Genomic DNA, 25,531 nt, shown 5'->3' with positions numbered 1-25,531 from the left:
GGCCACTTGCATTTGTGGCTCATGACAGACAGTTGTCCCTCAGTGCTGGGGGACCAGGTTCTGACGGTGTTCAGGCCCTCGTGTTAACGGATGTGCTTTTTGCTAATAAGTTGCACCCCCTTATTCACCGAGATGACCGGCGACACTGGGTGCTGGGCACAGCTGTCCAACTGTACCGCTCAGAGAATAGTGAGAACGGAAAATGCTGGTACATTTTCCGGTGTTTTTAATCTGTGTCTGGTTGAGTCCGCAAATGCAGAACTGAGGATACAGAGGGCTGAGTGTTCCTAGGGGGCAGCATGGATGTGGGTTCAGTGGGGGAGGAAGCCATACAGTGACTTCAGGGTGAGAAGATGCGGGGTGGGGGGAGGGGGAGAAATAGGCCTCCCTGGGAGATGCCACAGAGGTGAACAAGAACAGATCTGGATTGACTCTGGAGCCCCCTTCCAGTGGCCTCGGTTTTGGGGTTTCTTATTGGTGCTAACAGAAAGAAGGTTTTTTGTAGTAGAGGGAGCAAAAGCCTGTGACAGCTGCTCAGAAGGGAAGGGAACGGGGATGGCTTAGTTGTCAGCCAAGGCCATGGGCCAGTAGCTTGGGAGAGCAAAGTGGTCAACAAGAACAAAATTATCTCAGTCTCTTTACCCCTATGTTGTAGAAACTGGGGAACCCACTCTTCATTAGAAGTTGGGGATCCCCATTCTTGAGGGACCCACATTCTCAAGGCACCCAAGGTTACATCTGCTTAGAAGCCACTTAACTGCCTGGCACCCGGAGCTTCCGTGGGATTGTGAGGACATGGCACCTCTAGAGCCCCAGGTATCCTGGCCAGCTCGGCTACTTACCCAGCTCCACGTCCTGGTCATCCGTGAGCACCAAGATGATGTTGGGCCGGATGTTCCTGCGGTCCCTCTGGAAGCGGCCTTTCAGGCGAGGATGGGACAGGAAGGCTGAGCTTCCAGCCAGCAGAGACAGGAGAGCAGTGGACAGCAGCCATAGCGGCAGGCCAGGGGGTGCCATTGGCGTGGCTCACTGGTCTGTTGCTTCCTCCTAGATGCAGAGGCTGCGGTGGTGTCTTGTGGATGGGGTTCCTTCCCTTCTTCCCTCAGGACCTGAAGGAGGAAAGGGATAGATGGGAGTCAGTGTACTGGCACACTGCCTCGCACAAAGAAGGGCAAGGGTAGTCTTGTCCATGTTCTAGAACAGTGGGAATGCAGTGTGGGCTAAACTAGAGAAGTGTTTACGGTTGGCTTGAGGACAGATCAGCAGCAGAAGTGTCCGCAGGAACTCTCCTGGAGGGTCCCCAGGTAGGTCAGCCTAGCTTTGGCTGACCCACCCACTTAGACACAGAAGGGGGCAGGCCAACAGCACTTCTGTCTGGCCCTTCCCTTCCCAGCAATGGGCTACTTGGGTTGCTAGGATGCTTTGGGCTGTGTGGCCATTGGTTCCGGTATTAATGCTCCCTTCTGGGGCTGTTGTCCCCACAAACATAGAAACCCCAGTTTTCCCAGGGACCAAGCTAAGTACTCAACCTGACAGGGCCATGTGCGCAGGGGTGAAAGGGCTCCTCTCAAGGTAACAACCGCAGAGAAGGCTGAGGGAGAGGAACTGGCACATCCCACACTAGTTTCAAGTCATCCTTAAGCCCAGGCGACAGTACCTCCAGCAAAGGTGGGGGAGGGAGATGGGAATGACGGCCCCGCAGAGAGGCCTCAGCACCCACTTTGCTGGGGGGGGGGGAAGAGAAGGGAAGCCATCAAGAAGTCAGGACACACCACCACAGCTGTGACCTTGGAGGAGTCTGCCTGTCCTGCTGATCTTGGCGGTAGGGGACCCAGCAACAGGGCGCTCAGGGCATCCTCTGGCCCCACAGGGTTGTGCTGTCGCCACCATCACACCCACCCTAGGGCTGTAAGAGTGCCCAGGGGTGTTCTAGCCTTCAGGGCGGCTGGAGGGAACTCCCTAAAATGGCAAGTAGATCCCCTGACGCAGCAGGGCCGCGGGTGCTAGCAGCAACTCAGATGTAGGGCAAAAGTGGGGGAGGGGGGCTTGCTTCTGGTTGTGCTGGCTCAAGGCCCTGGCTGGGCTCAGTCTTATACTCAAATGTCCTCCTTTGATCGCCAACTCTCACGCACCTCTCCATCCCTGCTGGCTTCCTTTTGTTACTGAACAAGATGGGGTCATTTCTACCCCCAGACTTTTTGACCCTGGCCTTTTGTAATCACGGAAAGAGCTTTGTCTTCCGTCTGGCCAGCTCATTCTGCTCCACCAAGTCTAGGCACTAACAAATGCCACCTCCTTAGACAACAGCCCTCCACCGGCCCCCATCCAAGTGCTATTTTATCACCTGCTTGATGTCCCCCAATCAGTCACCACCGCACCTTGAAATGAGCTTATTTACTGTGACCCACACACATCCCGCTCCCTCATCCCCCACACAGGAGGGACAGCTCCAGGAGGACAGAGATGGGACTTTCATTGGTTACACCTGGGTCCCCTGTACCTTGGGCAGTGTCTGGTGCAAAGAAATAGCTAACCAGAGGAGTGGAGATTCCAAGACACTCTGAATTCTGCAGCGTGGGGTCTGCCAGACTCCAGAAGGCCCGGGTCTACACAGTTCAGAGGTCTAGGGCACCCACAGGCTTCTCCAGATACTTCCGAGGGCCCCCAGGGAGAAACCTGCCACGCTGGTTCTCTGGATGGTGCTAACACTAGAGAGATCCCGGGGAGGTCTGGGTGGGCGCTGTTCACCCTTCCCATCTCTTCCTAAGGAGCCATGCCTGCTTCCGCCTCTGTAAGGGCCAGCCGGACTCAGATGTTCTTTCTCCTTCTGCTCCCCATGCCCACTCCCCACCCCCTGCCACACACAGGGCAGTAGCCCCCCCCCCCCATCAGTGACCACAGTTCTGCTGGGGGCCCATGGGGTACTCCCTCCTCTTGTCTCTTGGTCCAGGGTAGCTATGGACCTCCCTGCTGAGAGCCCCAGTGGCTCTCCTTACTGCTGATGGAGCCCTCCTAACCTCTTAACTGTGGTTATCTCTCCCACTGTGCTGTACCTGGCTCCAACCCAGGTGTCACTATAGGCTGACAGGGACAATGTCTCCTTGAGCATTTGCCTTTCCCCTGGGCGGTGGGAGGGGGGTGCAGGGAGGAGGAGGACAGGACTGTGAGTGACTCCCACTGCCTACCCCAAGTCCTGGGCTGGCCTGCAAAACAAGCGCCACAGAGAGCTGGGGAGAGTCATGGCACCAGGCCACTGAGGACACAGAATGAAACGAAGTCTGGCATGGCCACTGAGGGTGGCACCCAAGAGGGCAGACACTGGCTACCTCGGCTCCCTGCCATACTACAACCCTCATCTGCCACCAGAAAGAGCCAATGCAGTGGCCTCTCTGAGCTACCCTGAGTGACAGTTAAGAGCACAGACCTTTGAGTTTCTTGTCGAGTCACTTACCACTGCCGTGCCTCAGTTTCCCTATCAGACATCTGGGAGTGAGGGATGAAACAGGTCACCCAGGGCAGAAGCAGAGCTTTCGCACTCACTGTGAGCCATCTCTGGGCAGTGGTCACCCTCCTGCATGGGTTTCTCAGTCCTTTCCATGACCTGGGGACATGGGCTCTCTTCTTCCCACGGCATTCAAGCAGACAGACTCACTGTCCCCACTGATATCCAGAGAGGACAGCAGAGGACATCTGAACCTTGCCCTCCTGACTGCCTGGTGCCTCCTCTTACCCTCAAGCTGTCACTCCCCCACCCCCTGCAACTTCTTCCATCCAATGCCACATTGCCCATTCCTGTCGCCCTCCAACTAGTTCTTGTTAGTCAACTGCAGGTTTTCTGTTGTTTTGGAGAAAGGATCTCAGAATGACCTTGAATGTGCCAGGTAGCTGAGAGTGACCTTGAACTCCTGAAGTTCCTGACTCTAACTTCTGAGTGCTGGATTACAGGGGTGTATCACCGTGGTCTATACTGTGCCAGGGATCAAACCCAGAGTGTGCACATACAAACTGAAAACTGGGCTGCTCCTTCGTCCATGACATCTTCAAACAGCCTCATAATATAAGACAAATGAAGTAGCACGTGCCTGTCATCCCAGTACTCAGGAGGCTGAGGCAGGAGGATCACAAGCTTGACTCCTGTTGGAGTCAGTTTCCACCACCACAATAAATCAATAAACGAATGCATATTTCTGGAATGGAAAACTCTTTCGCCAAGTGTGATTGGAAAGAGCCATCCTTTCCCTGTAGAGTGGCTCACACGGAGCTAACGAAAGCTGATGGTGGCTCTGGGCACTGCTTTCCCCACCAGGGCCCTCTCAAACACTCTGTTCTTGAGTGAGGATGCCAGCTGGTGCCGGATGAAGCCAACCCACATGGTCACTCAGTCTGGAGGGAACAGGAGGCCGCACATGAACAGAGTGGGCTCCTCCTCATGGTGCTGGCTCCTGAACTACTCCCAGTCAGGGTCGGCCTCCCAAAGGGCTGGGTCTATCCAGAAGCACAGACTTGTGGGTGAACAAGAGTTCCAGAGATATACCTGCATGCTTCTATAGCTACCTGGTCACCAGGAAGTGAGGCAGCCCTGAGAGAATCCCCACAGGCTGCCCTACAGGGCCTCCAGTGGCAGCTGGCCAACCAGGACTCACATGAGCAAACACTCCTGAGACTCCCAGCTCGCACTGCCTGGGGCATTCCCACTCGGAGGCTGCCCAGCTGCCAGCCCATCTAACATGCAGGACTTCCCGGTGACATCATACCTACGCTGTGGATGAGCAAAGGAAAACACAGCACACTAAAATCACTTTCCCCAGACTGCAGGTTCCGGGCAGACAAGGGTTCAAACCCAGGCTGGATTTGATCAGCGTGACAGAACCCTCTGGAAGCAGGTTTGTAAGTGGCTTCCTGAGAGGCTCCCAACCATAGTAGCTCCTGCCCAAAGGGTGGGCAGGCACCCCCACCCCCCAGGGCCTTTTAAAGCTATCAGTGTGGTGGGGGTGGAGGCAGATGTCCCCTGCTGGGCTGCAGGCCCAGCTCTGGCTCTGCATGCTGGTCTCAAGGAGCCCTTTCTCCCTCCGGATAAAGTCTGCAGTTCCGCAACCCAGAGCTGCAGCATGAGAGGGGCTGATTATCTACCAGCAGGGCCATCTGTGGGTTGATTTTTGATGAATTCCCCCACTACCCCCACCCCGAAGGCCTCTCCTGGCTCTGTGCCCACTCTCTGGACAGAGAAGAAATCAATTAACAATGACACAGGAGTCTGTCTCCGTTTTCTTGGTAAGGGGACACAAAGCAGTGGCACAGATCGCCTCTGAGTCCCAATCTGGCTCAGGGTGTCCTGTCACTGCGCAGGCCATCTCGCCCAGCAACTCCTCCCAAGCCTGCCCAGCCCTTTCTCTTCTCCCCAGGTCTTCTTGCTGGTCCTTGGCAAAGGAACCCCAGCCTAGCTAACTATCCCTGGAGACACCTAAGGTCCCAAGAGCGCGGAGACACCGTGACATCTCCAGAACCAAGCACCACTCTACATGGAACAGATCTTGGTGTGGTGGCAGGTCCCTGGCTATGGGGAATTCCCAAGGTCTCACTCAGGGGACCTAGAAAGGCCTAGATGGGCTGCTTTCTTCTGTGGGTCTCAAAGTCCCACAAGAAGGAAGGAGACACGCACGTAGTTGACAGGGTGGGAGAGGATGAAAGTTCAGAGTGGAGGAAGGACCAGTCTGGAAGACACTCCCCTGGGAGGTAGAAGAAAGAAAGAAAGCAGAGACACCTAGAAACTGAACAGAGCCCTGCCACATACCGGGGACCTCTTGGATATAAAGTCGGGTGTTCAGTGGCAGGGGAGTCCCACCAAGACAGTGACGCAATCTCTTAGCGGGTTCCACTCCTTCTGCCCTTGCTTGCTCACACAGCGGTCAGAATGCCACTGAACAAAACCCAGAGTCTATTCTTCCTGAAAAGTCTTCAAGTGTTCTACCCCACCCAGAGGCCACCAAGTCCCTACACGATCTGACCTTTGCCCCGGCCCTTTCCATCATTTCCCACTCCTACCCGTGGCTCCATCCACACGGCCTCTGGACAAGCCTGGCCCGTCTCCACCCCAGGACCTTTGCACTGGCTGTTCACTCAGATATCTCTCCAGCCCCGTCCCTCTTTCCTCCTGGTCTTTGTTCACATTCCACTGAAGGGGAAGCACACCAGCCATTCTACCTGCCAGTCTCCCTACAGAACGTCCCCTCCCTGAAGGCCCAGATCTCTGCCCTTCATAGGCATCTATTTCTGTGTCCCCAGCACCAACAGGTGCTCAAGTTATTTCCTGGACTTAGCAGGGAATGTCCTCCCACCTGCCTCCTGGTAACAAGCCCTCCACTGTGCCCAGAGGCCACTGTGGCTCCCTGGGGCTGCTGCAGGGAGGGCCGCTGACCCACTGAGGTGGTCATGTGCCACATGTCTGACCAATGAGATATCGGGTGCCGGCAGAGGCCCTGCTCTGATTGGTGTGTGTGTGTGTATTTTGGTGATAACGGGTAGGCTAGCCAGGGCTGTCCTTCAGAAGGAAGCGTCCCCCCCCAACACCCTGAAAGAAAATTGTGGGGTAACTAGAGTCACTCGGTGCTTGCCAGGACTCTGCACAGTCCTAGGCATCCATCCCACGTTAACTCACCCACATACACAGCAGCAGGGTTCAGAGGCCTGGCCTAGGAAGCCGAGGTGGGAGGGGCTTGAGAAACTGCCATGAGTCACACTGCTTGCAACCACACACACTCCCTGACCCCCAAGAAGTTCCTCAGAACAGATCTCAACAGAGGGTTCAGTGCTGTTCACCTTCGGGTGAGCTTGGTCAAGGGCACACAGGAGGGGACAGGGCGGGAAGAGCAGGGGAGGGTGCTCCCGAGGCACCCTCCCTGGCAGGTCTCTGCCACAGCTCTGTCCACAGTTGTTTTCTCCTCATATGAGAGGTAAGCTGTGTGCCCAGATATCCTGACCCCAGGCCCCACTCCTATGACCCCCACACTCGTTCAGAAGCCACAAACAATACCCAGGATTGATGTTTAGTAAACAGGAAGAACACAGGGAAACTGCTCTTAGGGGCAGTCAGGGAAGGCTGCCTGGAGGGAGCAAGAGTCAAGTTTGAGATACTCAATAGATATAAAAGGTCGGAGAAGCCCTGGGGCACAGCAAGAGTAGGAAGAAGTGGTAGAGGGTGTGGCCTCAGACAGAGGTGAAAGAATGAGGAACCTGTGGTCAGGGAGTAGCCCAGCTGGAGGTACACGCTGTCCCTGACCCTGGCATCTCCCTGCTTCCTGGGTGCAGGTTCCCTCCTGCGTTCTCTGGTCTCTGAGGGAACTGCTAGGGCTTATGGGACAGTTTTCCACGTCCCCTTCTTCTAGGGAATTGGCACCAGCTGCCTTCTTCTGGGATTCCAGCTGGAAACAATAGAACCAAACCAGCCTTCAAACAGAACAGGGTTTTACAAAAGGACCCTTCCGAGGGGTGGGGTCTGAGGGATGGAGGCCGGGTCTCCAGACAAAGCTCATTGTATGGACAGGTAGCTCAGGAATGAAGAAAACAGGACAAAGGGGCCAGAAGCTCCAGTGGGGTGACGGCCAGGCAGAAAGCCATCGAGGCAACGGAACATTAGGGAAGGCCTGTGTGCCAGGCACAGTTCTTGGTTCTATGAACAACAGGTGTCCTCACGGCACCGGCATTCTGATGAGCCGGCGAGTCTCCAGGTGTGTGCGTGCGTGTGCGTGTGTGTGTGTAAAGAGCAACACAGGATGGGAATAGTGTCGAGGCCGTGGTCCCAGCTGGCACTAAGAGAGGCTAGAAGCAACACGTGCAAAGTCTCGGGGAACAGAGTGACCAGACTGTCTACACGCCAAAGTAGCAGATGGCCGACATTCTGTGGGACCCCAGGACTCATACACCGGCATACTGGCTCTGTGCCAGGACTATTCCCTGCCCTGTGAAAACAACTGTACCCCAATCTCTGCTCCCACCGAGCAGGGAGAGGATGGTTGGCGAACAGGGAAGTCCACACGGGTGGGAGGGGGACTGTGATCTGGGACTGGCTGCCTGGCTTTGAACCAGCTCTGCTGCCCACTGGATGCCAGGAGGTGTGTCATTTCTTACAGCCTCAGTACCTTTACCTATGAAGTGAGAGAAACAAGAGCATCCACGACACAGCTGAGAGGGTGGAAGAACGGCTAACGACCTTTAGAAGCAGATCCGCATACAGCAAGTGCCCAATCAATGTTGGCAAGCCTCACCTGCTGGCTTTGGGCCGCCTAGCAACAGCACCCAGTTTTCATTTCAACATCCTTTCCTTCCTGCATTTGGTTTCTAATGTTCAGGCCCAGTCACAGAGGTCTTAAGATTAGACCATGAGATCCAGACCTGATCCAAGCAGAGCTTTTCAATCCCCCTGCCTCAGAGATTCCCTAATCAGAATGTAACACTCTGGCCTACTGAGTATATACCATTCCATAGAAACAGAGGGATCCTGTCACCCTCTTGCCTCCTGCAGAATGGAGAAGGAAGCCGCCACAGAAGAGGCCAGTTCTGGGAAGTGGTATGAACTCAGTGACCTTAGAAGCCTGGTTCCAGCTAAGCCTGAAGGGACGGCTAATATCTAGGTCCTTCAGAGTCAACAGATCCCTCCCCCCTCCCCCACTTCCAGCCACGAGTCAAACTCGTTTTGGGAGACTCGTGGAGAATGGCCGCTCTCTGCTCTGCTGGTGCTCATGGCTGGCAAGGCTCCAGAACTGTGCCTGGGCTATGTGCTGGCCGCTGAGCCAGGCTGCGTGTGGTCTTTGTTTGGCCTGGAGGATTCTGGGGGGATCAAGAGAGGGCTCCAAAGCTGGTATCTCACTGCCTGTTCCCTCCACGGCTCTGTGATCCCGCCATTCATTCCCTTGATGTGTGCGATGTAGGTGGCCTGATCTGAGGTCAGAGGACATGAACCTTTCCTTTCCATGGAATTGTCTAGCGATCGCAGTATAGATGAACACACGGGGTCCTGGGTCCTTCTCAAAAACACAGAGCATAAGGGCCCGCAGGCCATACCTCAGTGTCCCTGCCCTACTGTTAAGTGAGAGCTGCCTGTCTTTTGGGCTATAAGTTTGTCCCATGCCCATCCCTGAGGTTCCCCAGAGACTCAGGAAGTCTGGATGACCAAATATCACCAGCTCTCTTTTTTCCCCAGGAGAGGGAAAGCCATGATGCCAGAGTCCAGAGGGCAGGAAGGGCTGACATCAGATGTGAGTTACCCTGACAATCTGTTTACCTGATGTTTTTAAGGGTAAAGTCTCACTCGAACTCACCGAGTAGCCAAAGGTAACTTTGAACTCCTGACCATTCTGTACCCACCTCCCGAGTGCCAGGATTACAGGCATGTACACCACATCCCATGTATACAGTGCTGAGGACGGACCCCAGAGCTCTCTGCATGCTAGACAGGACTCAACCAACCGGGCTGCATCCCCAGACCTTGTTTCTGTTTCTCAGAGGGAATGAGATCTCACTGTGTGGTCCTGTCTGGCCTGAAATTCCTTATGTACACCTGGCAGTGACCTGCCTGCCTCTGCCCCAGATAGATGACAGGCTGTCCCGCTAGGCTCTCCCAACCCACCTTCCTGGTGACATCGGGGAAAGATAAAACTATCTTTCATACTTAAAGTTGAAGAAAACATTAATTTCTTTTGCATGGCTTTGTTTTAAACTCTGTCTTGTTTGTAAAAGACAAGACGCTCAGATACCCTCTCACAGAGTGGGATGTGACCTAGGGATGCAGCCTTGGGAGGGCCTGCCTTGCAAGAAGTCTAGGTATTATTTTTTGAAAAAGACACCTATCTGCAGTGGCCTTTGTCTATAGTTGGGGACGTGGGCACAGATCCCCCAGGAACAACGTGGAGACTGGAATGAAAGACCTAGGGGCTGGAGAGATGACTCCGAGGTTTAGAGCACACACTACTCTTCTGGAGGACCCGAGTTCGGTTCCCAGCACCCACACCAAGCAGCTCGTGAGGGTTTTTATGCCTCAGGCTTCTGCAGGTATTGCGTTCACAACCCCTATAACACAGACACATAACTTAAAATTAAATATTTTAAAAGAGACAAAGGACCTAGACTTAGGAGACGGGGCACAGGGAAAAGCCAGCCCATTCTAAACCCACAGACAAGAGGCCCCTCTGCAGCTTGGCTGAGAGAGTCATCTCTCCAGCCCCTAACTGTGAGTGAACCTTCGAGGCCATCGGTTCTTTCCTAAGCACCTACTTATGTGCCAGTCACAGTGTGGATGAGTGCCGCTGGGACTACGACACTGGGCTAGCTCCAGACACTGGCGTTCCGGTGAGGACGACAGAGGCTGGGCTAGCTCCAGACACTGGCGTTCCGGTGAGGATGACAGAGGCTGGGCTAGCTCCAGACACTGGTGTTCCGGGGAGGACGACAGAGGCTGGGCTAGCTCCAGACACTGGCGTTCTGGTGAGGACAACATGAACAGGCTGGTGGGATGGCTCAGTGGCAAAGGTACTTACTACAACAGCTGGTCAACCTGGGTTCTGATCCTGGAACCCACACGAAGGTAAGAGACCCAAGAGACGCCACAAAGATGCCACCTGACCTCTGCACACGCGCTGTGGCACCCATTCCCCCACCCACGTGAAACACAAGAATGCTAATAAAGGCAAAGGCCCCGTGATTGGATTAAGCACAAAAACGTGCATCGCAGAAGCATGCAGGAGAGTCGCTGGCCCAGCTGAGAGTGGACACAGCTGTACCCTAGCCCGTGCCTGTGGCAGCCACGCCTGCTGTCCTTCCTGGGTGTTTTGGGGAACTGGAATCAGATAGGACATTCCCACCTCTGTTCTTTGTTCTTTCCTCTCAGCTGAGGACAAAAGCTTCCTTGGCAGGAGTTACAGTTATTTCTGAAAAAGGCCCCGAGCCAAAAGCAATAAAGCCCAAGAACAGAGTCGTTATTCACGCCTAATTGCGGGCTGGTGTTCAGCGGGACTGCCCGTCCCAGCCTCTCGCCCCATCTCTCAGCCCCACACTTGCCCTGCCCCGTGCGTGCCCTGCACACAGCACAGGGATTTCTGGCTATGGATGCTGCTGCGGTCTTTAGGAAGGCCATCCAGGAGCAGCGGGGCATTCTGACTGCTGGGATAAATAGCCCAGTCATTTCTCCTACTTCTGCCTGACGCCTGGTTGAGCACACCATCCCGAGCCAATACAAACAGGTCAATGCTTCTGGTCACTCCAGAGGCTGGGACACACAGGTGGGGCAGCCGCCTGAAGTCCTTCTGACCAGATAACCAGCTAGCGGCGGGATGGATAGAGAGTATGTGGGCCCTGCTTCCTGCCTCGTGTGCCTCGCGGGCTAATGGACATCTGAGAGGAAGCCATCAGGGAGGAGGCCGTGGGTACTGTGACCTGGGGCTCATGGATTGTAAGTCATCAACTGGGATGTCCGCAAGCAGGGCCCACTCTGGGTTGGAAGAAAGGCAGGTGAGCATGTCAGGTCCAAACAAGGCCAGGACTGGGGTGTGTCAGGCATCTGGGGTGCTGGAAGAACCCTTGACAGTCATCTTCACTTTCCAGACAAGGACATTGAGATGCAGCAGGACGAGGGGAGTTGACTTTGCCCTATAGAGAGGACCTTCCAAACCCCAACAGTACCAGTACAGGTCCCGAGAACAAGAAAAGTTGCCATGGAATTTTAAAAGAACTTGGCCTTTAAAAAACCCCTTCCTTTGCCGCACCTAGGCAAAAGCCACACAGACTTCACATTTTTCCTCTCCAAGAAGCATCCACTCCCCTTCCTTCTTTGGAAAACAGTACACCAATTTTCTCTAGAGGTTTGGAAAACAGTACACCAATTTTCTCTAGAGGATATGTTCTCCTACCAAGGGTGACCATGTGACCAGGGCCAGCCAATGAGACTCTTCCTGAGCTCAGGTCTCCCAGATAGTACTCAGGGCAAGGGCCTCTATGTCCCCCCACACAGGTGACAGGTACCCCTGAAGTCTCTCTAGCAGGCTAGCAGCTCCTGCTCGGAGTCCCCCAGAGATTTCCAGTCCGTGTCCTGTCCTCTCCTAAGCCCAGCCTTCCTGTGAACCCCTGAGACTTCCAGTGCCCTCCCGATGAGTCTGGTTTCTGAAGCAAGCATTGGGGAGGGTGAGCTGTTACGCTGGCAGCCTCTGCCCAGCGGCCACACCCTTGTGCAGTCTCCACCCCCTGCTCTGACCTAATGAAAATGGCCAGTATAAGGCTTAACACTCCACAGCTCACATTTCTGCACCCTGAAGCCAGACTATGCAGAGGACACCACGTCATGAGGCTGCCCACGTAGACACGTGGGCTTCTCCATGGCTGGGGGACGCATGCCTGTGACCAGCACTAGGTGTGGGTCAGCTAGGCATAGCCCAGTTTGGACTTCCCAGCTGGGGTCACTCAAAGCAGACACTGGCAACCCACAGCACCCCAGAACACAGGGGAACTGCCATCATGTTCACCAAATGCTTCGAAGCCCAGCGATGGAGGCGGAAAGACCACCAAGCTCAGTGAACTACTCACGCAGCAGCTCTCCAGAGTGCCTCAGTGTCCCCCTTACTAGAGAGAGATGATTGACTTCCTGCTTCTAAAGATTTGGGGGATGACTCAGCGTCAAGCAATAAGTGGAGGGCAGACTTAATTTAATTAACTTATTTCTTTTCTTTTGAAAGTAGGCCTTGCGTCGCCCAAGCTAAGTTTTGAGCTCACGCCTAGCCAAGGGTGACCTTGAACTCCTCCTGATCCTACTACTCCAACCTGAGTGCCAGGGTGACAGATGTGTGCTACCTGCTAGGTGTTAAGATTTTAATATCACGACAAGCACACTTGCGGTGTGCGGTCCCTCGAAGTGTGTCACAGCAGGGTGCTAACATCTGTGTGGGCCTTGTAGTTAGGAGGGGTGGGCCTGACATGGGGCCACGGCTCTCCACCCCCTCTCAGGATTTGTTTCTCACGGGTGTGAGAACCGAGGCCTGTTCCACTAGGAAAACCAACCAGACAGGGCAAGAACAGAGGCAGCTAGACTCAAGTCATGGCCTCGGGCTAAGCCCCCAAAATGGCACTCAGGTGGCCCCCCTACATCCCAGCTTCACGTTTCAGAAGAAGCTGAAAACTCACTTTTAAAGTATGCATGTAATTCTAGCATTTGGGAGGTGGAGAGAGGCAGGAGGATTGTGAGTTCTCAGTCAGCCTGGGCTACATAGCAAGTCCCTGTCACGTCCCACCCCAACCCCACAACAATCTATTAACTGACTTTCCAGAAGGTTCAAAGGGACACATATGATGAAGAAAACAACAGCCTAAGCTTCCATCAACCAAACTCAGGCCCTGGTAGGCAGCCTGGGATGCCCTCCCCGCTTTCTTGTTTTTTTTTAGCCGGGGCCCTGAACCCCCAGTCTCCTCCTGTACGTTGGGTCTGCAGGCATAGGTCCCTCATGCATGAAACAGGATGGTGGTGCTCCAGCCCCGAACCATCCTGGGTCCACAGGGGCCCAGCCAGAGTTCAGAGGTCATCCTGAGATGGGCTTAGATACTAGGAGCGGAGGTGATGTAACCGGCTCAGCCCTGACGGTCCCAGCACCTGCCTCAAAAGGCGAACTTCCACTTCCCAGTGGCCCAAGAATGACCAGCTCTTGTGTGGGACCTGCTGACCCTGCTGGAGCACCAGGGAGATGACCCCTCCTCCACTGGTCACCTGGGCATGTATGAGTCCAACCAGTTCCACCTCAAGCTTGTTCTCGGCCAGGGACAAACAGGTTTGGACTTCCAGGCCAGGAGCAGTCACCTTGCAGCAAGGACAAAGGCTGCATTCCATTCTGTGTTGGTCCACAGACCTCCTTCCTGGGCACCTGCAGGCCTGGGCCGAGCTCTAAGAAGACAAGTCCTAGCTACTCAGGGCTTACTTTTTAGCGAGAAGAAACAAAAGACAAATATGTGCCGAGAATTCCAGAGGAGACATCACAGCTGAGCCCAAAGGAGCCAGCAGTGGAGTTGTGGAGGAAAAGTGGGTCACGGAGTGGGGACAGCAAGTGTCAAGGTCCTGGGGTTGGAGAAAGCTTCCAGCATCTGAGAATAAAGAGATGGCCAGTGTATGGGGATGCGGGGAAGCAGGCAACAAGCTTCAAGAGTTCAGGTAAATGGGGCAGAGGCAGATGGGGCAGGGTGAACTGAGCCTGGGTTTTATTACAGGAATGTCAGGCCCTGATACAGGCCACTTCAGGAGAGATGCCACCTCCAGGAGCCCCTTTAGGACCTGTCAGAAGGCAGCACACCTGAGCCTTCTCTCCTGCCTTTGTGGTTCTCAGCATTCCCTGGGCAGCTGCTAAGCACTTCGAGACCTAGACTGTGACCCCCCCCCTCCAACAACGCTTGCTTAACCATCAGGGTGTGGCCAGGGCACTCGGAGATTCCAAGTCCTCTGGAGACAGTGAGGATCTCCCTTGCCCAACTATCTTTCTGCTTGGGCTCACAGTGAGAGGTGCCATCCTGGGTTCTTAGGACAGGCTCCTGAACCTGAGTTTGGCTTCTTTCCCTGGGCTGGTGTCCATGGGGCCCGGAGCAGACATAGCATAGCAGAACAGTAAGCCTGATGATTCCTGTTGTAAGATGATGTTATGCTCTTTAGACTCTTTTGGGAGGCTGCCCAGCTCCCAGATGAATCACACATGAAGCCTTCTCCTTAGTTATACCCATCTGGCCTTAGCTTGGCTTGTTTCTTGCCAGCTTTTCTTAACTTATATTATCCCATCTACTCTTTGGCCTCTGTGTTTTTCCCATTCCCTTACTTCTGTGTAGCTGGGTGGCTGGTCCCTGATGTCCTCCTCCTTCTTGGGCTACTACTCCAGAATCCCTTCTCCCAGTTTTCTCCTCCTCTATAGTCTCTCTGCCTGCCAGCCCTGCCTATTCTTTCTTCTGCCTCGCTATTAGCCATTCAGATCTTTATTAGATCATCAGGTGGTCGAGAAGGCAGAGTATCACAGCTTCACAGAGTTAAACAAATGCAGCATAAACAAAAGCAACACACCTTAGAATAATATTCCCAACAGTTGCCTTTCTTGATGAACCCACTGAACTGTGATCACCTGTCACAGGGAGGCAAATGGCCTTCCCTAGAGACAGTGCCCCAAGGACACAGCCAACCCTGCTCCAAAGCTGAAGAAGGATTCTCAGGAGCAGGACTAGGCAGTGACCACTAGAAGGCAGCTTTTCTGTCCCCAGGCCATAGTGCCCAGGCATTGATCTAGGTTCCCACAGCTACTGGGGGAGCAGGCTGCTATGACTATCTCAGTTTCCAGGGGAGGCAATAGACTCAGTGAGGCAGAGCGACTTGCCCATTTGCATCCAGCTCTTGAGAGGCCAAGCTGGGCAAGGCATTCTGATTAGAGCTCTGTCTTTCAATGACAGACACTATGACCACTTGGGATGTCTCTTCTACCCCGTCCCAGCTCAACCTGGGCAGGAGCTAATGATCTCAAGACCAACTATAGAACACGTGGCCCGGTCTAGTGAAGGCTGGATTGGTCTTGCTGACTGCACTGAGTGTCACAGCAGGGTGGTGTGGGAAAAGGGACTACAGGCATCTTCGAGGTAGAAGCTTTTGGTGCAAAGACCCCTTCCAAATCAGCACTGCTATAAGCCCATGTTCACAGGGGGGCTCTCCTTGCCCAAGGGGGCACCCCAGGAATGTGTGAGGACATCTGAGCCATCACTGACCAGAGTGCTAAAGAGGTGTAGGACTGTTTACAACACACACCCAGCAAACAACCATTCATTTCCAACATAACTTTAGGGGGAGGGTATTTTGATTTAGGGGGACAGAAGCTCACGGATCCCGTACTGGCCTCGAACTCCATCTGTATGATCCTCCTGTCTCAGCCTCTAGAGTGCTGGGACTACAAGCATGCACCAAGAGACCCAAGTTCCAGTATAATTTCCTAACTTCTGCCAGATAATGTTGCAGATGAAAATGTCACTGGTGCCAGGAGGTGCCTTCAATCCCAATACTTGGGAGGTTAAAGATCTCTGTAAATTAAAGGCCAGCCTCGTCTACAGAGTGAGTTCCAGGACAACTAGGGTTGTTACACAGAGAAACCCTGTCTCAAAAAAAACCAAAAAACAAAAACAACAACAACAACAACAACAACAAAAAACTAAAGAAAAGAAAAGAAAGAAGACCAGAAAAGAAAAACATGACTGCTGGCCCACAAGATCACTTCTGCATGCTTTTCACCCTACACCCAAATAAACCAAGGAAAGACCAAAATCTGTTTCACTTGGGAAATTTGGCCAACTGTTCACCATTTTATAAAACTACATCATCTTATGGGTATGTGGTTATGTGTGTGTCTATGTTTGTGAGCGTGACAACCGGAGACCCAGAAAAAGAGAGATACAGTAAAGATAGTTTCAGACAAAAAAGTCTCTAAACAATTTACAGTGTGTTTAAAAATATATGTAGGCTTGGAAAAGGAAAAAAAAAGGATAAAGTCCTTAAAATAAAAAAGAAAAAAGAGAGTAGTTGGGTGTGGTGGCACACACCTTTAATCTCAACACTTGGGAGGCAGAGGCAGGTAGATCTCTGTGAGTTCAAGGATAGCCTGGTCTACAGAGTGAGTTCCAGGACAAAGATACACAGAGAAACCCTGTCTCAAGAAGCCAAAAATTAAAAATAAAGATAAAAAGAAACAGAGTTTAAAAAGATGAAAAATACACAGAGAATCTGGATACTGTATGCTATTATGTTCTCTTTGAATTGTTTGAATGCTGAGGAAGGAGCAACAGTTGCTAAAAGGTATTTATTTGTTTATAAATGCTGCTGAATTAATCCAGGATAGGTACTTTGAAAATACTTTAACTTCAAAAGTCAAAAGGTATGTTACTTTGGAGAAGAGGTTTTGCTTTTGTTTCCACAGGAAATAAGCTGTGGGTTCATTCTGAGTTAAGAAAAATCAGGTTTGATCAAGGAAGGCCACCTGAGAAATCTCCTGTAGGAACAGATGGCCCAGATGTCTGAGTTCTACATTCAGAACAGATTCAAGATGCTGCCTGAGATGATCAAGCCTCACAGGATACTCCAGTCACAACTTGATTATAATTCTAAATTTTCTTTAGGTCCCCATAAGATTATCAGTGCCCCCAATCACTAGGAAGTAACCTGGAAAACTATGCCCACATTCCCAAAAAATGGACTATGGATATTTCCTTTGTTTAGAATGTTGGTTACAAGTTGTTATGGCTAATAGTTAGGAGAAAAGCTAAACAAAGGATATTAGATTCAGAGTTCTTGGTTAAATAAAGGGAGGAGTGCTGTGGGACAATGGTCTGTACCCTGCCCCTTGTATTAGTTTTAATAAAATGCTGATTGGCCAGTAGCCAGGCAAGAAGTATAGATGGGGCAATGAGAACTGGAGAATTCTGGGAAGAGGAAAAGTCAGTCTGCAGTCGTCACCCAGAGACAGAGGAAGCCAGACACAGAGCAAGCAAGATGTGACTGCCTCGCTGAAAAACGTACCAAGCCACGTGGCAAACACAGACAAGAATTATGGGCTAATATAAATTATAGGAGTTAATAAGAAGCCTGAGCTAATAAGCCAATCAGTTTATAATTAATGTAGACCTTAACGACTGTGGGAACCAGGCAGGACAGAGACATCTGTCAACACACAGAGAAACCCTGTCTCAAATAAATAAAAAAATAAAGAAAAGAAAGGAAAAGAAAAGGCCAAAAAAGAAAAACATGACTGCTGGCCCACAAGATCACTTCTGCATGCTTTTCACCCTACACCCAAATAAACCAAGGAAAGACCCAAGCCTGTTTCACTTGGGAAATTTGGCCAACTGTCCACCACTTTATGAAACTTCATTGTCTTATGGGCATGTGGCTATGTGCGTGTCTATGTTTGTGAGCGTGATGACCAGAGACCAACATCAGCTCTCTTCTTTTTGAGACAGGACCTCTCATGGAACCCAGAGCTCAGCAATTCAGCTAGACGAGGTGGTGAGCAAGCCTCACAGATGCCCCCGATTCTGCCTCCCCGGTGCCAGAGTTACAGGCGCTGCAGCACGCCTTCCTCTTAACACAGGTGCCAGGGATCCGAATTCAAGTCCTTATGCTTTCTCGGCATGCACTTTACACACCAACCCGTCTCCTCGGCTGCCAGAAAATGTTCATGGCCATATTGGCTAAACACCCACCTGCACTGGCTGCTGGGAGGTGCCCATCCCCTCAATGGTGAGCACCTGTACCAGCCCTGCCCAGGTGTCCAGCCCAGATGCTGGGCCGCAGTGTGTCTACTATCTTTAATTATAAGCCAAGCTGCCTTTGTTTTCCCTTTCACTTCCAATCAGGGCATTTCACTGATGACTATGTAGATAATGTTATCTGCGAATTCCTTCCAGGTTACCCTACCCTCAAAGCACTTGCTAAAACCAGAGGTGTTTGATCTGTTTGTTTGGGAAGCAGTGAGCTAAGACCATCAACAAAATCCCACTTATCGTTCCCAGTGTTTGGTTTAGAATCCAGGACAACACCCAGGCAGGGGCTGCTGAGACAAAGAGCAAAGCCTGCTGCAGGGTGTATTTTGTTCTTTAGAAAATAAGAGATAGAAGGAAGTCCGTCTTCTATCCCTCCCTGCTTTGAAGGGAGATTTGATGATTGGAGCTGTGGCAGCCACACTGAAACCAAGAGACAAGAAGGTAGAGGGCATACTAAGGACAGGGGGACAGCAGGATCTTGGGATTTTGAAGATGTTATCAAAAGACAAGACTCAGACTCTCCCCTACTTGGAACTTTTTGTTACGTGAGAAATAGAAACTTCAACTGCCCAGAATGCTAAGCCAGGCATTCCATTTCACTCTAAGTCAAGCATCAAGGGCCACGTCCAAATGATTAGACGCTGAGCTATCGTAACGATCTTGGTCGGCTTCCCTGTTCTTCGAAACAGCCAGCTTAGCGGCTGTCCTTCAGAACTGTGCAGACAGCATGGTCTCCAGAGTGGCGCTAGGCAGTCTTCACCAAGCACAGATTCCTCCTAACTTCCCTGGGCAGTACGTTCAGATCCCCGCCTCACTGACTACCGAGGTGGGTCAGGTCAGACTTCTGCTGGAGTTCTGGCCATGAGCCAACAAGAAGAGCTGTCAGCAACACACTTCCCAGACACATCTGGCATCCACCTGGCCAAACACAACTTATGTCCCTGCTTGAGGTCCCCAGTGGATGGCCTCGGCCTCCCCTACCCCCTGGCCTCACAGACATGCTTAGCTTAAGGATTCCAGTCTGGGCTAGAATGGAGGGTTGTCTCCAGAGGGGCCCTCGTGTGTAAAGCAGGGAGCCCCCCCCCCCCCTGCCACTGAGCCCATGCATGCTTTGCAATCTCCTTAAGACTGGGAACGTAAAACAATGGTTTGTGAGAATCTAGCAAAGTGCTAGGTGTGGCAGCAGAGGAGGCTTGGAAGGCTGGGCTGATAGCCACTCTCCTCAGGAGGCACGGTGCCATCTGCCATGGTGGAGATGCCCCACCGCCCCAGGCAATTCCCAGAAGGCCTCTGCCAATTACTCAGCAGTGAGGAATCCATCCTGGGAAGCTCAGCCAACGCTTTCTAACACTCCCAGGTATGTCAAAGGGGAGCCAGTGGGGTGTCTGAAAATATTCGTCAAATAGGTGTGTGACATGCCCTGGGGGACAGGGGACCACACCAGGGAATGAAACGTGAGTTCTCCCTTGTCAGGGAGTCTACCGGCACAGCTTAAACAATGGTGCCCGAATTCGGGTCGTCAACCTCAGCAGACTACAGACTCACACATCCAAGACTTGAGGTGTTTGCGCGGACCTGGACAGTCAGCTGGCTCAGTCCTCCTTAGCCTTCCCTCCTGGTCTTCCTCACACTGCTTAGGAACCACCCCGTCCCAGGCCGGCTGGCCACCCACTAGGTCACCATTCTCAGCACTGCGGCCACTCTTTGGGGTGGAGCCCTCCCGAGCAGGGGAAGATGCTGAGAAGCACCGGTGGTTTCCATCCCCAGATGTCATATTTGTGGCCCTCAAATTTGTCTCCACCAATTGCTGCATGTTCCCTGGGCGGCAAGAGAATCAATGGTTCTTGCCCATTCGGGACTCTGGACCCCCTCCCAGCCCTGCTGGCTCCACACCAAGTCTCTCTCCACTGCACCAACCCAAACCATCCCTGGGATTCTGTCCTGTGGCCACTCTCGGTTCCCCACAGCTGTTGATGGTCCTGGGCCTCGTGTCCCCACCTCAGCATCAAGCCTGCTGTTTGTGTTAGCCAAAGTTTTTGGGAACACAGATCGGCTCCTTTCTGAAAATCTATGGTTTTCTGTTGTAAGGAGCGGCAGGCTGCATCCCGCCACCCGGCTAGCTTTACCTGAAATAATTACACAGAAACTGTATTCATTTTAAACACCGCTTGGCCCATGAGCTCTAGCCTCTTACTGGCTAACTCACATCTTGATTAACCCATTTCTATTAACGAGGTGGTGTCTTACCGGGAAGGATCTTAACCTGCGTCCATCTTGGAGAGGAGAGCTATAGGGTCTGCTTGAATCTGCTTCTTTCTGCCAGCATTCTGTTCTGTCTACTCTGCCTACCTAATTTTCTGCCCTATCGGGGCCAAGGCAGTTTCTTTATTAACCAACGAAAGTAACACACAGACCCTCCTCCATCAGTTTTCCATGTCATTTAAAATAAAGTCTGAATGTCATACTTCTGTCCTCCCCTCCACAGCTCACTCATGAATTCCTACTCTGCTGGGCGTCTGTGTCCTCTCCATCTCGGGGCCTTTGCACAGGCTGCTTTTTACCCCCTCAAATGCTCTCTCCTCAGCTCTTCTGAGGCCAGTCTCTTCCTACACTTCAGGCCATGGCTCAGAGGGTCTCCTCTGCAGGGAGGCCTCTCTGGACCACCTGCCTGAATTTCCTCTCTGTGCTCCACACTCGTGACACTGCCCTGGATTTCATTCCTGTGTTTTGTAGTTATATTATGAACAGTCTTGATGGTGGCCCGGCCTTGTTCACTGCTTGCTGTTGGGGCCTTCCCCTCTGGAGGACTGGGTTCTCTCTTGCTGAGCTAGGTCCTCAGGTAGCACCTGGCTCTTGTCAGGTGCTTACTAGGGACAGCTGGCACTCATAAGGTACTGGGACCCGCGAGGTACTGGGACCCGTGAGGTACTGGGAACCGTGAGGTACTGGGAACCGTGAGGTACTGGGACCCGTAAGGTACTGGGACCCATGAGGTACTGGGAACCGTGAGGTACTGGGACCCGTGAGGTACTGGGACCCGTGAGGTACTGGGACCCATAAGGCACTGGGAACCGTGAGGTACTGGGAACCGTGAGGTACTAGGACCCATGAGGTACTGAGACCCATAAGATACTGGGGCCCATGAGGTCCTGGACCTGTGGTACTGGGACTCATGAGGTACTGGGAACCACGAGGTACTTGAGCCCTTGTGGTACTGGGCCCTGTGTGGTAGTGGGATCCTGCAGTAACAGGGCCTGCACAATGCCCAGAAGGTTGTCATGCTCAAGGCAAGGGTGCATTTTGACACCTCTCTACCCCTGTTCTCATTTGGAGCACCCACACACACTGCTGCCCCACAGCTGGACAAGAAAAGGCCTTCTTCCAAAACTTTTGCCGGCTTGGACATAAGCAGGATGCTTTGCTCCTTCCTAGGACTTTAAATTTTTTTTTTAAACAAACACTTCAAGATGATTTTCACAGTGGATGGCCAGGCAAACTCAGCCCCCAGAAAGCCCTGGATCAAAGTCAGGCTGCAGCTTTCTCCACCGAAGGGGCTAAGTTAGGTTCTTGTTCCCAAGCAGAAAGGGGAAGGTGGTGATGTCCCTGTGGTTCTCATCTCAGCCAGGATGCTGACTGACAGGCTCCTCTGACCATGGCTGCCCATACAAGTGGCTCCTGGTTTGCCAAATGGCTAGGTTTCCCTTTTCCAGGGGACCCCCAGTTTGTGAGACCCAGAAGCCATCCCCCCCATCCAGACTGTGGTCTGAGGCACGCGTAACTTACTATCTCAGGTCAATGATCTCATGGGAGGGCATCTAGGGGCCCGGGGGGGCTGTCGCTGCAAAGAGGCTAGCTTCTACTGGGTTGTGACCACAGAGGTGAGAGGGCAGCCACTCAGTGGCATTGCTGGGCATCTCCAGGGTGATAACAGTCAAGGTGTGCCTGGGACAGATGCTAACGCTCGGCACTGATGATCTCACCCTGGTCCACAGACTCAGGGAAGGGCGTGAGGACTTACCCTCGTCACTTGTTGGATAAGAACACGGAGGCATATAACGATTGAGTCACACGCCCCCATGCCATTGCTGGGCAGGTGGCCAGACAGACTGGCTGTCTTCAACACCCAGCCTGGGGCTGCCAGAGACTGCAGCTCTAGTGCTGAAGATGGCACAGAGCGAGGTGGAGGGCAGAGCGGAGACGGAAGAATGGCGTCTACGGCAATTGCTGAGCCCCGATCCAGCAGTACCTGATGCCAGGGATGCCTTAGGATTTGGGGACCCGTGAGAGGCAGCAGACATTTTTTCTTTTGCCTCTGAGTGATTTCAGAGCCTCTCTTTCAATGGCTTGCAAGAGAAAGGGTCCTGATTGGAGCCCTTAGAAGAAAACACCCCGAGCCCACATTTCATCGGCAATTGCACTCGGCAGCTGCTGGCAGATATGGGTGAAACGGTTCTGGCTTTCCGCCCATGAACTGCAGGGTCTGTAACCCCAGCGCCCAACTGCAGCCAGCCACTGCCTCTTCCCCTCTAGGCTCCAAGTGAGGTCTAGTTCCCTAGCAACCGCCCCAATTAGGCAATCACGCCATTTATCAGGATGCCAATTAATTATAATGATCTTAATGATCTCCCAATTAGATAGCGCCTTGAAGCTGGCTGGATGATGGGCATCTGCCGGGGTCCCCACTAGGCCAGTCCCTGGGGCTGGCCATAGCCATTGTCCTGGCCTGCAGGTCACCACAGAGAGGTTCACTTTTTCCTTTCCACTGACACACAGAGTCCAGCCTGAAACCAAGTGCCAGGGACCCCCTCTGAGGCCACTCCACCAGCAGCCACAAGAGGGTCTCACTCCCACCATGTCCTACCTCTTCCTTGTGCTTTTGAGGAGCTAAAAATCCTAACCTCAGCAAGCTTTTCATTGGCCACATTTGAGAGAACCTTTGCATCTAGACCAGGGGAGGGAGATGAACGCCGGGGAAGAAGAGAGGGCAAAAAACCACCAGAGGAAAACAACAACAGCAACAATGCAAACCAGGGCACCTAACTCCTTCATCCAAAACACGAGGTTCTTGGAGGAGGGAAAGGATTTGGAGGGGCTTCCAGCTTCCAGAGCTTTGCTGTTTCACTGGTCGGGTCTTTCTTGCCCCCTACATTTAGAAAATAACTAAGCCCCTAGAGGACAAGGACCTACTGGTTCAGAGGACCTGGAGCCTGAGGAATGTACCACTGAGCATGGTATTCAAGCCACAGCGCTGGGATTTCATGTGGACACGTGAATCGTGTCTAAGGGCCTACAACACTTCCTGGCCGCTATCTTTGAGGTGAAGAGGAAACTCCTTTGAACTGGTCAGAAAGGCAGGAGGGCCTCAGGTCTTCAGAGAGGGCAGAGTCTAAGACTAGATAATGTCTGAGTGAGAATCCCCGCTGACCCAGGGGCCAGAAGCCAGCAAGGCCAGGCGCAGGGGAGAGACTCAGTTCCCCAGTTAAAAGGCATTTTGAACAGCCGGTGTGAAATTGCACATGGGATGGGGTCCTTGGATACAGCCCGTGTGGGCCAGGGGGACACAGGGGCACACACAGAGACTGCACATGGGTGTGCTTAGCTCCTTCCTCAGGGCCAGCCTTGTCTCAGCAAATCTACCCTTCCACCCTTAATTCTGAAAACCTAACATGCTATTAAGGTTTCAGAAAAAGCCATAAATTCAAATAGAAAAAACCTCAAGAGGGTTACACAAAGTCCAAAGCCACACTGCCTCCCAGGCAGGGCTGGGACAGCTGGTCCAGCATTACATCGGCCAAGCCAACAAACACTATCATCAACCAACTGCTTATTACAACACCAAACCGCGCAGAAACAGGTTGTTTTGATTTTCCTGAGGACTAGCCAGGCCGGGTGGAGCATCTTGGGGGGAGGGGTCTTCAGGGAGCTCCCACCCCCTTTTAATCAGTGGTTGCCTCTTACTTGATCCCCTGCGGGCAAGGAGCTGGGCCCGGTGACGGTCCCCACAAACTGCAAGATGAACAATTTGGAGGGGGCGGGGGAGAGAATCCAGGGTGTCCCCAGGGAAAGCCAGTGTCACCTGCTCTCTGTCACTCACTTCCAGAGTAGACTGGGGGTGCACCGTGGGAAAGAGGCAGGGACAGATGGAGGGGAGAGGGCGGGCATCCCCATAGACACGGCAAATATCTAGAATCAAACGTAAGCTGAACGTAATTACTTGGTTAATTAAATATTGACTTTTAACTCAAAAAGTGATTAAAAAAGGCTGCAAGAGAGCCAATTCAGAAGGGGTGGGGCCGCTCAGAACTTTCAGGAAGTGGGGAGAGGTGGAGGTCACCACAGCCGCGCTCTGTGCAGACCATCCTACTGTGTGGGGAGACAGGCTCTCAGGGTCCCCGCCAGACAGAAGCCACCAAGCAGACCTACGGTCCGCGGGTGGCTCCCTCCATCTGCCCGCTTTGAGCCTCCTCGTCCAGCCGCCCTAGCAGGGACTAACACTGCCATCCACACTTTCCGGGGTAACACTCCGTGCCTGGCACGCTTAAAGCTCCACAAATGCTTGTCGAATGAATGAATGAACTACTCTAAATGAAGTCGCAGTTTCCCGCTGCAGCGTCCCCTTCGGGCTTCTGGAGCCCGCGGCGGACGCAGGTCTGCTGGGCGATGGGTTCTGACCCGGCGCGGGAGAAGTTTTCCGATTTCATTAGTCCTCGGTTCTGCGAGTTCCAAGTCCCTGCTTGCTTGGGTCCTGCCCAGACAAGCTGCACGTGACCTGGCTTTTAGCTGGCCCTCTGGGTCTAAACCCCAAGGGGTCAACCCGGCCAAGCTCCTGCAGCCCTCGGGTCCAGGCGCCCTTCCCCGGGGACCAACGAAACGCAGCGAGAAGTCCTCCCCCCACCCTGCCGCCCAGCCTCACAAAAGGGGTCAAACCGGTCAGCCCCCTGTGGCTGGCCGGCGCTGAAGCCTCCGGGTGCCACCCTCCGGTAGCGGAGCAGCGGGGACCCACTGGGCTCACCTGAGCCGTGCTCGCCCTGGAATCCGTGATCCCGGCCCGGTCCCTAGCCCCACTCACCGCGCGGCCCCCGCGGCCTCACCGCGCCTCTGCCGCAGCCGGGCCGGGCCGCGGGGCGTAGGGGACTCCGGCACAAAAGAAACGCATCTGGCCTGCAAGTCCCGCTCGGCTGGTGCCCACCTTGGGGCCCCAAATGACTTGTTTCGCTGAGAGTCAACTCCTGTC

At 53.2% G+C, this 25,531-nt stretch overlaps 1 protein-coding gene across 1 annotated transcript in view; it reads right to left on the bottom strand.

Annotated features, from left to right (window-relative positions):
* Positions 1 to 25,531, bottom strand: part of Sulf2 (sulfatase 2) — an 85,696-nt gene that overhangs the window by 59,400 nt on the left and 765 nt on the right. Inside the window, exon 2 of the mRNA XM_005363130.3 lies at positions 843 to 1,109. Within this exon, the coding sequence (XP_005363187.1) occupies positions 843 to 1,017 (175 nt within the window). The 5' untranslated portion in view covers positions 1,018 to 1,109. The remainder of the gene's footprint in view (positions 1 to 842; positions 1,110 to 25,531) is intronic.

Source organism: Microtus ochrogaster, linkage group LG8 (assembly GCF_000317375.1).
Source record: "Microtus ochrogaster isolate Prairie Vole_2 linkage group LG8, MicOch1.0, whole genome shotgun sequence".
Lineage (NCBI taxonomy): Eukaryota > Metazoa > Chordata > Mammalia > Rodentia > Cricetidae > Microtus > Microtus ochrogaster.
Note: the sequence above shows the minus strand (reverse complement) of the source record. Positions and strands in the feature narration are given on the sequence as shown.